This window comes from Myotis nattereri, assembly GCF_964212035.1.
Source record: "Myotis nattereri genome assembly, chromosome: 12".
Taxonomy (NCBI): Eukaryota; Metazoa; Chordata; class Mammalia; order Chiroptera; family Vespertilionidae; genus Myotis; species Myotis nattereri.
Window position 1 is genome coordinate 10,144,882 of NC_138087.1, and position 15,981 is coordinate 10,160,862.

At 44.8% G+C, this 15,981-nt stretch overlaps 1 protein-coding gene across 1 annotated transcript in view; it reads left to right on the forward strand.

Annotated features, from left to right (window-relative positions):
- AOPEP (aminopeptidase O (putative)) overlaps positions 1 to 15,981 on the forward strand; it is a 324,231-nt gene that overhangs the window by 272,617 nt on the left and 35,633 nt on the right. The window contains exon 14 of the mRNA XM_081103533.1: positions 10,111 to 10,221. Coding sequence (XP_080959659.1) covers positions 10,111 to 10,221 — 111 coding nt within the window. The remainder of the gene's footprint in view (positions 1 to 10,110; positions 10,222 to 15,981) is intronic.

A 15,981-nucleotide genomic window follows, 5' to 3' on the forward strand; every position in this document is an offset into this window, starting at 1 on the left:
AGAATTTAGTGGATCACAATACTGGCTTTTTTTTTTTTGTTTGTTTTGTGACATTTCAGAAATTTTAATGGAGTATGAAATACATAATGAGTCTACATACAGAAACGGTAAAAATATTGTATAGCCAGAAGTTGTGTGAGCAGTTCAACTTGGTATATATACTATAAATAGAAATTTATAATATCAAATTGCATTATTCGCTTAACCCAGTGGACATTTAACAGTTGTGTATGCTGTGTTTCGGTTGTGCTGTGGGCTGCGTTACTGCGGCGAAGCCACGGAAGGTGAGAGCTGCCGTCTGAAGGACGCTGAGGACAGGCCCTGCGTGGGCTTTGCCGTCCACTGGAAGTGTGAGTCCGAGCGCTGACATTCCTGGTGCTTTGTTCACAGGGTTCACGTTTGAAGGCCAGGGACTTTTCAATTATATCTGAAACATAATCATGTTCTTATTTTTTGCTCAAAGCCAAGATGTAGGCAGAGGTCATTTAAACTTTGTTCTTATTATATTTTGGATATCCTTGACAAAGGGAAATAGATCCAGACACCCATTAAAACATTAACCCCGACCCCGCCCCCGCGCCCCCCCACCCCATTTTCTCCTTCCTTAAAGAAATGGTCAGTTTGATAAAATAATGCCAGGATGCCAAAGGACAAAGCTGGTAAATGCACACTGAGTTCTCTGACACAGATCACCGAGATGAGAGCATTTGAGACAGCACTTGTCATTGGAGAATTATGAATGGGACAGAAATGGCATGAGGAGTGAGGGTGAAACAGCTTAAGAGTAAAGGTGGCTGCACTTAAAACTCTACTTGGATATCTACCCTGTAGCCCTGGAGGCCTCGTTTGGCTCATCAGTTTTTCTGTGGGCTAAAGGCATTTGTGTGGAAAGGGTTGGAGCAGGCATGCTTCCATTTCTGACCATCTGAGGGCCTTTGCTTTGACATGAGCCACACCGAGATCAGCAGATGCTGTTTCCACGGTGTGACGCTGGCCACTGGAGAGTGGGGCTCAACGGGCAGCCTTCCTGATTCTCTGCAGTGTCTGGGTCGCACTGATTGAGCAGTTCTGGTTTTGTTATGACCCTGGGAGAGAAGTGGGAAGGGACCCTACATAACTAGCATTTCATGTAATAATTTGGAAGAAAACCATTTTTAACAATAATCACACCCCAATTTTTTCCTAAAACTCATCACTAATTGTTGTCAAATTTGAAAAAATCTGCCCCTGTTGTGCATTCTGTAGGAGCAGTCAATAGCCAGAGCTAACAGTTTGGCTCCAGTGAGGACCGGTTGGAAGATCTGGAAGAGCTAAGTAGAAGTAAATCTCTAAGGAATTTCATCTGTAGGCGTGGTTTGCTGTTTCTGAAATGAATCCCTTTGACACCAGATTCACAGGATATATTTTTGAAGAAATTGCTGCAGTGCATATAGCATGTCTGTCAGTAAAGGCAGTCCCCCGCCCCCGTCATTCTTCAGAACCCGCCTACCATGCGCTTTCAGCTGCTCCACACAGAAAATGGACGCGAGAGTAGGGACCCCGGACTCCACGGAGAGGCGCCTGTGACATTGGAAGCACTGTTTTCTTGAATATAAAGATTGTGCAGGTACCTATGTTTAAATCCCCAGATTTTGCTCTCTAGTGATGGAGATGTTTTTAAGACTTCCTTTATGAGGATGTACATGTGACCCTCTGTGAGCAAATTTCTCTAACTCTAAGCTTGAGGGCAGTTGGAATCTTCTAGTGACCTCGCTTTTTCAAGATCTTACCACTGACTCATACTGAAGATATGAAAATAAAATATTTTTATTGTGATGTTGTGATGCATGAAGATGGAATTTATCTGGTATTCCTATTTTCTTTGCTTATGAAAAAAAAATTCCTAAATTTTAAATGAATTTCTAAGAGTAGCTGATCCTTAAAATGACAAGAATCATAATGCAAGGTGGGTGGGGGGAAGGTCTTTGTTCCCTTATAAAGGTGTTCAGTCGTTTTTGTTTTTTTTTTATAAAAGCTTTCCTTGTTTCCTAATTATCTTTAAATATATTAGCTATAAAGTAAAATATGAATTTACTTGCTTTTAAAAAACAAAAGTGTGGCATTGCATTATTTTCAGCAAATGGCAGGATGGTGGGGAGTTTCTTAACTTGGGGGGATGCTAATATTGGTTCCGATGTTACCAGGTGTGGCCTAGGGAAGGATGGAGGAGAGCTGCTGCCATGAGCTCCATCTGACCTCCAGACCAGGCTGAGTCAGCGGGGGCAGGGGTTAGAGCCGGTAGCCCTGTTCTTCAGCCTGGCCACAAGCTCGCCTCGGCAGCCAGTGCTCTGAGTGTCGCTTCTCGCCCATTAGCGGTTATGGGTGCAGATGCTCACTGCAATTTGGCAGGATATGCGTTGTGAATGTGCCACTTGGTAAAGTGGAAACGTCTATTAGACTTCCATTCGAAGCAGCTAGGCGGATGTTCCTTTGGAACACAGCAGATGTGCGAGGTGTCTGCAGCCTGAGTGGGCATGAAAAGTGTAGATCCCATAGAGGCTTTTGAAGTGTTTTACCCAGAAGACCTCTGAGCATTGCTGGTAGTTTGGTTATGAGTAACTGTTTTAAGAAGTTTCTGGAATCGTATTTTTTAATCCATGTTTTAGCCTATATTGAGACTTTTTTAAAAAGTAATTTCCTTATCAACCTCTAGCCACTTTATCTTAAGAATTCTTTCTGAAGTCATCCTTTGTGTGTTTTATCCAGAAAGCCAATTAGAGTTCATTGCTAGAAAATGATAGGCCGGACAAATAACCTTGAAAAATGTTTTTGTTCTTGGCCCCTAAAAGTCACTGTCTAAAGTATTGCCACATTTGGTTATACCGGATGTGCAGGGTTTTATTATTTGAGATTATGGTATAAAAATCACAGCATTTTGGATTCAGGTTTTGTTGAAGTTTAACTTGCATTTTCCCTGGAATATTTACGTTTCTCTTCCACGCTCACTTTGTGAAGGAAATAAGGCATAACATTTGCTCTGGGCAATTTCGGAGATTGCTGAAGGGCTGCCGAAGGAGCATCTTAGGACAGTAAATGGTTCAGTCCACTACACCAGAGAGGGAAGCCCGCAGCCGTCACTCCTCTCCAGCTGCTCTCTGCAAGCCTCCGACACTCTTGGAGAAAGGGACTCGCGTAGTCCTGAGAACTATGGCAACATCACAAGTGATTTATCTAAATAGTGTGGCCCATTACCTGACAGAACAAGCTAATCGGTTCCTGAGGGCGGATCTGGGTCTGCTTTCTGATTGGCAGTGATCCTGACTGAGCCCCCATGGACAAAGTGTGACAAGCAGTGAGGTGACATGGTGGGGAACGGTGACACCTCAGGTCCATAGGAAGGACATGGGGCTCTTCAGATGAAAGTGTGTGGGAAATGGTCCCCTCTGTCCACCCTTTGACCCATGCTTCATCGCAAAGCAAGTCCTTAGGACCGTATCACCCAAATCTAAAGCTGCATGTGCTGTCTTGACACAGGGGAAGGGATCTAAGTTTCCTGAAGAATCAAGGGCATTCAAGCAGGGTGAAAAAACAGCAACACTGACTTCTCTCCGGTTACACCGAAAGTGGCGGCATAACTATAGCAGATTCCCGGAAAGCTAGATACCAGCAGCCGTGAATGACGGGGTGGACAGGAATGAACCCAGCCCAGAGTGTACTTGGGAGACTGTTTCCAGCAGCTGCACTTAACAAGCATTAGGCTGTGAATTTTTCTGTGCTTCGGTTTCTAGTCAATTTGCGCACATTTTAAATCTGAATATAAACACACACACATACTCCCCCCCAAATGAATAAAATTATAGAAAATCTAATGCTATAATCCCTGTGCGCTATAACCCTTGGTAACCACAGCAAACAAATCCAGGCCACTACCTGGTTATGTAGAGATTCGGGTGACTAAACCTAGCCAATGAAGACAGAGCAGCCATAAATAACTCCTGTTGTTGCAAAATGATTAGTATTTCCATACTGCAAGCAAATCATGGATACTCTGCCTCCATGTTCCCCTGCAGGAGAAGGGATCTCCTCATGGGGATGGTTTTTATTGTCAAGGGAGATTTCTCTTCTTGTATTTTTTATTAGTTCTGCATTATGATCCTAAAAACTTGTAGATCTTATCACCAGCAGCAAGCTCTGTTCATGACTGAATACTAGCTGGTGCCCTGAATGTTGACTTCTTTAGCCTCACCCAGCCATTCCTTTTGAGGGGGCAGGTGCCCATCAGGGCCTCCCCTGCCACCAGGGGGAGGTAACAGGAGCAGTTGGACTTGAAGAGAACCTGTGGTGAATATATTGACCAGGCAGGTTTCATAAGGTTTCCAGTAAACTTGGCGATCTAAGCGCTCTTGTTAGACCAGGCGCTGCTTAGCTTCAGGTGGGGAACTGGCCAGCTGTAGGGTTAGAAGAAGGGTTTTGTGGACCTGCTGGATGCATGCAAGTCGGATGCAGCACCTGTAGGAGTGTGTTCGATGGCTTTACATTCTCAAAGGCATAATGGCAGAGTGGTTAGGAGGGGAGCAGACAGGCTACTTTATATGCTTTTGGAGCCTGCATCTTCAGCAGTGCGGATTAACACAGGTCCAAGTAAAAGAAATATTAAGACCTGTGAGAGAAGCTTTAAAGAACGGAGTTTGTCCCACCTGGTGATGGCAGTGCTCAGGGCTCTCAGGGTGAGCGGCGCCCGGCTGCCACCGTTGTGCCTGCAGACAGGTCGCTCAGGTCTAGGCTGTAAACTCTCCTGCAGAGAGGAAGCCAGGCCTCCTTCCTCCGCACCTTTCTTCCTTTAATCAGGGGAGGTGACTGCAAGTTCTTCATTTTCACAGCACAAATACTAAATGACTTCAATTGCATTGGCAGGTTTAAGAATAATGTGTTTACAAATAATAAGTCGATAACAAATATACTGTGCTACTAAGAGAAACAGACTCCAAACTTACGTGCTTTTACATGGCTGTCTTCAGTGTTGGTCATTTGTGGCCTTGCTAAAAACTGGATCACGATTTTAAGTAAGTCCCATCCTGCCAGCCAAACACAGTATTTCACTTAAGTAATACTTCTCTCTAAAGCTTTAGGGCAAGCTGTACAAACAGAAACAACGTATGCATTTGTTGTTTTGTTTGTCTCTGCCATGGCATCTTGTTTGTTTATCCAGTCATTCATTTTTCATGGTATTAATTGTAAGAAATCCATAAAATAGCACTTGTGTTATTTATTGTCAAGAACAAGGATCTGCGATGGCAGATTGAATAATACTGCTTACTCTTCAGCGTTCATAAAAGCAGTTTGGGGGATGTTGAGTTTTTCAGTTACTACATGATTGATAACCCCCCCCCCCCTCCACACACACACACAGAACTAAAGCATGTTAAAGATGCTGTTTTAACTTAATTTAATTCTGGGGATATAATAGCATTAGAAGCGTGTAGGAGGAGCTGGAAGAGGCGAGCACAGGCCTTGCTAGCCCTGCGCCATGCAGAGCCACAGGAGGCCACCACCTGGTCTGTCCTCGGCCCCAGAGGACCTCAGCGGGGGAGAGCGGGGCAGGGGCAGGTGGCTTTAGGTCACAGCTTCACCAGAGGCTTGCACCTACATTGACAGCAACAGTTGCCCATACGAAGTCAAACAGCCATAACTTTCCTGTCCTTTGTAAAATTTAATGCCCAGCCTCTTTATTCATTTTCTTTCCCGTTTTGGAATTGTATTACTACCAGGAGAGGTTTTCAGGGAACTAGAGACCAAGGAGGGCTGTATCTGATGGTGTTGCAATTCTGCTAATGAAACAGATGATCAAACACCAAGCCAGGTTTAGCTTTCAGCCTTTGACCTTTGTCTAAAGCCACATGATAAGCACCTTTTCTAGAGGAACAATGTGCAGGGCTGACCCCAGATGTGTTGCCTCGTGAGCTGCTTCCCCCTGCCTGAGACTCCGTGTTTCCCAGTCTCTCCCAGAACCTGTCTCCATTCCTGAGACACAGGGAGAGCGGGGAGCTGGGTCTTCTTTCCGCCCCTCTCCGCGCGTCTCTCTGATGAGGTGCCCCCTCCAGGTGGCATGGTCATGGAGGCAGAGTCACCCACCTCAGCATCCCTCTCTCTGTTTTTGTTATCCCTAAAATCTATTGCTTTCCAGAGAGTGGAAGGGAGGGAGAGACAAAGAGAAAGACACATCTTCTCTGTTGCCTCCCGCACACACCCAGAGCCTGCAACCGAGGACCAGAATCAAATCCCGGGACCCTTCAGTCCAAGGCTGACGCTCTATCCACTGAGAAACACCGGCCAGGGCCTCAGCAACCCTCTCTTGCGGCGGACCCAGCTCTTCTCATCTTGGTTGAGCTCCGCAGACAGTAATGAGAATCAGGAGTATAAAAAACACTAAGTGTGAAATGATCGGAAAAATTTGTTTTTCTCACGTAAGACATGATAAAGAACTGCACGTCATTCCTCAGTGAAGAGTTTACCTGAAAAGATAAGGCTGGTTAATTGTTTCCCTTTGGAAAATAAAACAGTGTGAACTTTGGAAAACATCATAGTCAGGCAGTTCCATGAAAAAGTCAATACACCACGAAAAAAAAAAAGTAATGGTGCTGATTGTTTGAACATGTGGGTTGCTTCAGCTTCGTATCCATTCCCTTCACCACTTAGACATCTGGCGAGGCTTCTCAACCCAGAGGCCCTGTGCCCTTCAGGAACTTGGCCAGGTCTATGTGCATGGAAGCTGTGGGGGCAAAGGCAGACCTTGTTAGAAGACTGATTTGTGCTAGAAAAATAGTAAGGGAAACTATTCAGAAATAAGATCGGCTTTTAAATCAATTATGCAAAATGTAAAAGCTGATACAGCCAGATTATAATGGCAGTGCTGTGTATGTAGAGTCCGTGTGTATGTGTGTGTGTGTGTGTGTGTGTGTGTGTGTGTATGAGACAGAGAGAGAGAGAGAGAGAGAGAGAGAGAGAGAGAGAGAGAGGGAAATTGATTGATTATGTTTTGGGGGAGGGGGTGACACATGAAAAACCTACAATAAACCAGGCTGTGATCTCACCATATGTGTTGAATTGAACACAACTCTTCTGCATTTAATGAAGACTTTAGCCTTTAGGGGTAAATAAAACATCACTAAACAGGGATGGCCTGAATATTTTTTACTGGCTGTAATAATTAAAGCCATGAAAAGGTGGTGGGGTTATGTTACTTATTAACTTGAATCGCTCTTAGATTTGATCAAGACGTGGTTGCCTATGGCGTTTCGTTTCATGCTTGTCCTTTGTTTCATTGACATGCTCTGCCCTTGCCTTTGTGGCTATAAAAGCCAGGCAGTGAGGAACCAGACCCAAAGGGGCTTTGGACCTCAGTCCAGCTTTCTGCTCACCCACCCACCCCCAACAACAAACTTTCAGCCACTAGAACCGAGCCTGAAATCCCCTATGAAGCTTGTACTTGGGGGAAGGTGAGCAGAGGGACCTGGACGAAATCTTTCCCTCTTAGAAGGCAATTGATCAGAGTTCAGGTGTAGCTGAGAGCTTTCAAAGGATGTTTTTATTTTCCTCATAGGTTGAGCCAAACATTGAGAAGCATTGATGTTGATTATAAGAGGAGCTTGGAACCCGGATGTGTTGGTTTCCTGTTGCTGCTATAACAGATTACCACAGATCCAGTGACTGAAAACACAGATTTGCTATCTTGCAGTGTCTGGAGGTCAGATGTCCACACAGGCTCCCTGGGCTAAAGTCAAGGTGTGGGCAGGCCTTTGCTCCTTCCTGGAGGCTCTCGGGTAAAATCCTGTTCCCTGCCTCTGCCGGCTTTCAGAGGTCCCTGCATTCTTTGGCCCATGGCCCCTTCCCCCATCTTCAAAGCCAGCGGTCAGGCTGAGCCTGTCTCCAGCAGCTGTTTCTCTGGTTCTCTCTTCCCTTCCTGCCTTCTTCACTCATGAGGACCTTGTGATTGCCTTGGCTCATGCGGATAATCCATCTCCCCATCTCCAGGTCAGCTGATTAACAACCTTAACTTCCCTGAGTCATGTCACTTCATGTATTCACAGGTTCCAGGGATCAGGACGTGGCCATTGCCATGCTTACCACACCAGAGAATGTGGATAATGTAAAGGGTGGTGAATTGGGGAGTTCATAGGGTTACAGAGTAGTAGATGGAGGGTATGCTTTAGAAGTGGATTTTTATAACTTCTTGCAGTTTGTTATAACTACTGTCAGGAAAAATATGTATATATGCACATGTACACACATATGCGCTGTTAATTACACTATAGAAAAAGTCATTTGTATTTTTAGTTTAAATGGCGTTTCTATTTCGCTGTGATATTTAATGTCAGCTACTGAATGTAAAGAGAAATTGTAAGTGTAATATGCAAAAAAAATTATAGTGTTAGTTTGGGGGAAATTGGCATTTCTTTATTCAAAAGAATGATCCAGTTATAGTTTTATTGACTTGAAATTGTTTGAATTAATCATGCTTTGTCTTGTGAATTTTTTGTGCTATAATTTTTTCTTAACATTTAACTTCACAGAAGAACTTCTAGTAAAAATGATCATCTATTTTTGACAGTATAAACATCCTTTTTGGTGCTCATATCAGTATAATTTTTACATAGTTTTAACCGTTGTGTACATGATCTTGTGTGCTAAGTGGCTTGACTTTTCTGTGACCTTTTCCCCCAGTTGTCTCATTTAAGGCTGGGTAGTGTGTGCCCCTGTTCTGCATGGCAACATCCACTGAGATGACAGACAGATGTGTGAAATTCTCTAGGAGAAAAGTACCACCTGTATTTGCATAAAGCAGAGCTACAGTGGTTAAGCTGTCAGCAGCTTCCTCGTAGGAAATGTCCCTGAAATAGAGATGACATTTACCTGTAATGGCTCTCTTTGCCTGTGAAATTAATGGTGTATGGCTTTTTAAAAAACTGTCTTATCTTTGAATTTCTCTTTAAAAGTTGACACTATTTAAAAAAATTTTTCATCGTCTAGTTGCTACAAATCAGTGCTAATGGGCACAAGATTGAGTCTTGGTTCTTGCTGCAAGTACATTAACTCAAAATTGGCTGTGCTGGGTACTTGGCAGTAGGGAGATTTTGAAAAAGGAATCCTAGGCCTACAAGGAGCTGAGACTTGAGCATACCCAGTGGCATGCTAATAATTCTGTTATGTGGCAGAATAGAGCTGCTTACATGACAATGAATGAGGATAAAACTCAGAAAGCAAAAGTGGTTTCTAGAAGGGTTCTTGAAAAGCGGTGGTGGTGGTGGTGGTGGTGGTGTGTGTGTGTGCAGGGGCGGGGGGGGGGGGGGCGGTAGGAGGAGCATTCCAGGAGAGGGGCTGGTGTTAGCAGTTCATATCAGTTTGCAGAAACGTTTGTTGACCGGCTGAGGAGAGGATTGGAACTGGAGATGAGCATATTGAGCCACACACATTGGAGCATGCACGTCACTGTTTAAGTCAGAGGTCAGAGAAGGTCAGCGTTGTGCTGTAATGGAACTCACCTGGCCTGAAGGTGGTGGACAGATGGGTTTAGTATCCAGGGCCTTGAACAAGGCAGGCCTGGTGAGGGCCTCAGGGGAGAGAATGGAGAGCTTCTTTGGCAACTGGTTTACATTTGGTGGTTAGTTGGGTAGGGCTGGGAGTGCTCCTCGCCACACACAATTTTGCACAATAGCCTTTAAGGAGGGAGGCCATTGTAAATTCACATCTAGGAGCTGCGTGGGTGTTGGGACAGAAAGAGGGTCTTTAGACAGACAGAGCGCCGGGGGTGTTTCCTGACTCCCTTGAGAGCCGGTGGAGTTTTTGCTCCTGTGAGAAAGGAGGTTGCAGAGCTTGTGCCAAGGTTACTAACTAGGTTGGTATCCAAGGCAGCATGAGACCGGGTTCCAGGTGACTCGTCAGACCTGCTGTTTGTGTTCTGAGGCTCCGATCATCTGCACCAAGTAAGACCCTAGCCCCAGGCGTTGCAGCGCGGGTGCGAGAGGAGTGGGCCTCAGCTGCCTGGACACTGCGGGGCAGGGGCGGGGCGGGGCCCACACCCGCCTCTTTGATGGGAGCTCCCCATCCCGCCCCGCGGCCCCGCCCATCTTCCAGCTCCCTCCAGCTGCTGACCTTGCTGCCAGATGGGCGGACCCTGGGACCACGAAGCTGCCCTGGACATTGGTGCCACGGTGGACTTTAGCCAAGGCTTGGAGGCTGATGAAGGTGAGGGTCCGGGGTGTGGAGGACGAACTGCGGCCGTGGGGCGCCAGGGCTGACAGGACCTGCTTGGTGAAAGCTTTCTTGTGTTAGGTTTCTCGGGCTTGTAGACAGGAGATGCCCTAAATCTCTCTCCTCCCCTGTCTTTCCTGCGGGGACCTACTGCGCCGCCCAATCCTGGTGGGTTCTGGTGGCTTGATCCTTTTGGTGAAGGGCATCTGCTTGTAATGTCGGGGTTCCCCCCCACCACCACCACCCCGCCCTCGGCTTCAGAACCCGGGAGAAGTGCTCGCGTCAAAGGTTGCTGCACACACCGCAGCTCTCCCGGGCTAGCACGTATTTTTTAGTCCTGCTTCTCATTTGGGCTGTTCTTGCTTGCAGAAAAGAACGTGCTCCCGGGACAGATGTCAGTGTAGGTCTCCCCGTCATCAGACGTAGGTGACGGTGGTTGCGAGTGGGGAGCAAGGCGTGTAGAGCTGTCGGCAGCGCCCAGCGGGCCCTGTGCCTTTGAAAAGCCTCGGGACGGTGTCACCGCCGCGCTGCGCAGAGGAGAGGTGATGCGCAGGGGGCTCCCGCCCTGCGGGCCGGCCGGCGGAGGGCTGCGCGCTAAAGCCAGGATACAGCTCCTTTCCAAAAATAACCAGCTTATGGATAGGGCTGTTGATTTGACTTCCAAACGAGGAAATAAATGGTCATTATAAAAACGGCGTCAACAAATAGTATTGGATCAATGAGAAATGATAACTTCGATGTTGGTGAGAACTATTCTAAGTGGAGATACTCTCTGGACAGTATGTGGTTTCATCTTAATCTGCGGTCTCTATTTTCAGTTTAAAGCAAAATTGCAGATTTGACTACCAGCTTGATGGCGTTTTACTTTTAAAAGTAAATGCTAAAATAAACGCCAAGATTGATACCAGCATGGGTGTTCCCGCCGTTAACTGTTTACTTTTACAAGAATATTTTGTAAAATGTTTTTATTTTTATGTCTCTCATTACAGAATATTCATTATGTTTATTATGATGTTTATTATCTGAAGGTAGATACCATGGATTTTTCAAACTGAAATATTCTTTTTTTAAAGAATTGTACTGAATGATTTAAATGTTCTTGTATATTTGGAAGCATGTATAAAGCTTATAAATGTTAAGGGAGGTGTCTTGTACATAGAAATTGATTTAGCTAAGATTTTAAAGCCATTTAAAAGTTTATATTTTAACTCAGTGGGGAATTTTGGAAGGATAAGTTTTGGGGGAATATTATATTTTCTCTCAAGGAGCTTTCTGCCTATGTTCTCGCTTACTCATCAGGTTTATTTCATCTTTCAGAACAAGTTTTTGGGAATCTTTTGTATTTTTATTTATCAGGCACCTGTTTTTTTGTGTTGTTTTTTAATTTAAGCATTTTAAGAATGCCATCTCATTTTCAGGGCATTAAAGGTAAGCCAGGTAGACATATTAGCATTTGAAAATGTTTGCATTTGTTTTTAATTGCTTCTTTCTATTTGCTTTAACTTGAAATTAGTTGATTTTCATGTTTTAAAAAAAGATTAACTTTAAAAATGGTTACTACAGTGAAGCTAAATTGTGTTCAGATATTTGTCATTTAATATTTAGAGAAGTAAACTTAGCTGCTAAACAAAAATAGCATTTTGTAATGAAAATAAGGCACTACATGAATTTTCCATAACGTGAATGAGTTAAGATTTTTTTTTTCCATTTAAAAATGGAGTCATTTTAGAGCATGCCCTGGTAAATGCATGGAGTGGGATTGAAAACTATACTTCCCTGAAACTTTGAAAAAATTATAATCTGTTTTTGAAAAAAATATATAGTGAAAGGGGAAGATATATGAGTCATATAACCTATTTTATGCAACATTTTTGTAGTGGTTGTTTTTATTACTTTTCTACTCTATTTCATAGTTCATTGCTTATGTTTTTTTCCCTAAATCTTTCTCATAAACTTCTAAGTTGTTCAGTAATTCTTTTAATATGGATGCAGATTGCTTTAAAGATCAAACCAGTACTAGAAAATAAAGTATAAAAAGGCTTTTTGTTTTTTGTTTTTGGTGTTTTGTTGGCTTTTTGTAAGCACATATTTGCATGTATAATTTTACTCATCCTGAAAATTCCACTCTACATTTACAACTTGAGCCCCGCTGATGTGGTTCAGTGGTTGAGCGTCAATTTATGAACCAGGAAGGAAGGTTATGGTTCGATTCCCATATTCCAGAGTTTCGGGCTTGATCCCCCAGTGTGGGGCACGCAGGAGGCAGCCGACCTATGACTCTCTCTATTCATTGATATTTCTCTCTCCCTCTCCCTTCCTCTCTGAAGTCAATTTTTAAAAAAACTTTAATGAAGAGTTTAATATTCAGAACTGTGAATGGAGTATTCTAGTTTTTTAGGGAAAAACAGGCCTGATTATTTCCCTTTCTGAGGGTTCCTCTCACTTTTTCCCAATAAATAAATTTCCCCATAATCCTTGAAATAGTTATTCCAGTTGATAGTTGCAGTTTTGACTTTGTTGTTTGAATCTGGTGACCTTTATCTACTGGGATTGCTGTGAGGTTTGAAATAAGACTGGCCTCGTGTGTGTTGCTGGAATGTTCTGGTGGTTTCCGGTGAAGATGCCAGTCATTAGGCATGAAAGCTGCCCTTGCACCCAGAAAACGGAATTCTGGCATTTGGTGTTTTCCCCTTTGGACCAACAAGTAGCCATTCAACTGATATTAGTGTGAACAATAGCAGCCTCCACCAGGACGAGTTAAAAACGATGCAAATTCTGCATAATTTTACTGGAAAGATAGTAAAGGGTAAGTTTCCTGGGCAGTTTGCTTTTCTCTTATTCACAAAGTCTGTAAACTATAGAAGACAGCTCCCCCACATCTCTGCACACCTTGCTTATTTCCACCAGGTGATCCAGGAACATTTGTTCTGCAGGAGGGACCAAACTTTCAAGTTTAATATCTTTTTTTTTTTTTTTGAGACAGTGGTTTTTGTTTTGTTTTTGGTTAGTTGTAGCCATCATGGTCTGGCGTTTTTTGCACAGAAATGCTAATTTCCTTGTGAAGTGGCCTATAACCTTAGAGGTTAACCTTTTTTTAAAATTATAAGTGCAATGCGTAGTGAGAGAAAGTCTTCACGTTCTGTAAATTAGAGGAAAAATTGCTGCAGCGCTGATTGCCTTTGTTCTCAAAGCCGTTTGAATTGCAGGCGGTGTTGAGACTGGTTGGTACATTGTTTAACTGCTGAGACTAAAACTTCTAATTAGCGTCATCGCTGGGGGAGCTGACTGGCGGGGGCCGGGTGTGGCTGGGAGGGGGCGCCGCGCGCGCGCCCGCGGTGGGAACCCGGCCCGACGGACCGCGCGGGGCGGGGCGGGGCGGGGCGGGGCCGGGCCGGGAGGCCTCCACGGGGATTGGCCGGGAGGGAGGGGGCGGGGCGCGGCGGCCGCGGGACCCTGCAGCCGGCGCCCGGGACGCCGCCGGAGGAGTCCGGGCCGGGCCGCGCCCCGGCGGGAGCCTCCGTAAGTAAGTCGCCTCCCTCCCTTCCTCCCTCCCGCGCGGGCCGGCGCCGTCAGCCGGTGTTCGTGGGAGGACGGGGTGGTTTCCTCCCGGCGACCCGAGCCCCAGCTCGTTCTCCTCCGCAGCCCGTCTTCCCACGCCGGGAGCGGGGCCGTGGGACCGGGCGGGCGCCCCGCTGCTCGTTCCGCTGGGTCGTGGCGCGCAGTTGCTCGCAGCGCCCTGGCAGTCGGCACCCCTTCCCGTGGGGGTAGCGTTGGGTGGAAATGGCCGTTGTGGTTGCCCTGAAGTTTCTCTAAAAATCTACACCAGGAGAAGCGCGCTGCGGACGGGGGGTTGCCTGTGTTTTATGCTCCGGCACTTGTTACCAATGGGCGTCGGGATTGTGATGTTTGGGTGTGATGTTCACCAAGCCTTCGAGGAGAACAGAGCAGGTAGACGCGCCCTGATGCGCCCAGGAAAGCTCTTTGCAGGAAAAGAGGAACCGAGCCGGCGGCTTCCGGCCGAGCCGGCGGGGATGTGCAGGGTCTCCTTGGCTGGGTCTCCGCTCTGCGCTCCGTCCCCGTCGGTCCGTGCGCCGACCGCAGGGCCCGGTCTCGGCTCTCCATTCCTGGCAGACGCGCTTGGATGGAGCCGTGGACCCACGCGGGACAGCTGACCAGGCCGTGAGAGAAGCTGCCTTTTAACCGGCTGTCCCAGAAGTTAGTCCGGGTTGCCGCCGGGGGAGGGGGGGGAGGGACGGGGGGGGGGGGGCAGGCAGCCTGTTCACTTTTTATTTCTGTCCCAACTGTTATTTGTCAAGGTCTGAGTTGGGGCCCTACACTGACATCAGCAGGAAAGCGGTTCTCAACGTGTGAGGTTGTGATTCGTGATTTTAAAACCTGTGTCCACCTTTCCTTTTGGGGGATCCTGTGATTACTGGTTATTCCAGTTCAGTTGTTTTAAATAAACTTCACTTTGGGATAGAATATGTAGGTTAGAATTGGTATGCAGTAACTTTGATATGTGAAAAACAAAGTAGAAATTCCATTAAAATGTGAAGAGAAACATTTTATAAAAAGATTTTTTAATTATATAAGAAAATTTTCTAAAAACCTATGTAAAAAAAAAGGTTGCAGTCCTACCTCTTTTTTTTTAAAAAAAAGATAAATTCCAAATTAATACAGATAAATTAAGCTGGAATACTGAGGGGAGAGAAAATTTGGTTTTCCATAGACTGATTATTTTCTATTAAGTTTAAAAACCAGAAAACTTAGAAATCCAGACGCTTTCCTGTAATTTCCAAAAGTTCTTTGTTGTTAAAACATACCAATAAAATCATATTGAATTTTTCTTACATGAGCACATTATACATACATAAAGGTAGATATAAAATAATAGAAATGCTAAAACTTAACTACATTTTTATGACATTTCTTTAAGAATCCATTAAAAATAACTAAATAAAATCTCAAATATTGGGATTTTAAATTGCTACTAGAAAAGACATCTTAGCGTTTAATCATGGTTGGACCAGCACCTGTGAAGACCTACTAGAATTTTAGATTCATGATTAGCAGTTTTCAGGATTTTTAGACCCATGGCTAAAACATATTTGTTTTGTATTTTTGAAGACTTACTTCTGTTGAGTGACTTTCAAGTATTTGAATTCACTTGAGAAAATATTTCCATGGCAGCAAACAAGGCCGCATTTCAGATTTCCTGCTCCTCTATCAGCTTCAGGCCGCTCCAGGGCCTTGAGTCCAAGGCGGAGCTCTCAGTAAAATAAGATGATAATGTCTGAACTCTCATGGCGGTAAAATGGACGTTTTGCCCTAAAAGAACATTTTTATAATACTATTTCAGTCTACCTGTTTAGTTGGTCGTAGTTCCTATTATGGTGGGAAGTACATTAACTTAGGAATTATTCAGCTGTTTGTACATAGCATGAAACTTGGGGGTAAACAAGCCTGACATCATTTCTGTCCATGTGGTCTCCTTGTTTCCCACCCACTTGTTTGTTTCACCTTCGCACATGCGGTGTCCACCAGCCAGCCGCTGCTTTTCCTTGCAGAATGCTGGCTCGCTAAAACTTCGATTCCCTTCAGATGAGCAGGTATTGAGGTGGGAGAGAGAAAAAGAAGTTAAAAATGAAGTAAATATTTCTTGAAAAGATGTGAAATTTGTTTTCTGCCTTTCTCCTGAAGTTTTAAGTCCGCATCTTTTTCAAAAATACAAATTTCTGATCTTTAATCCTTTGC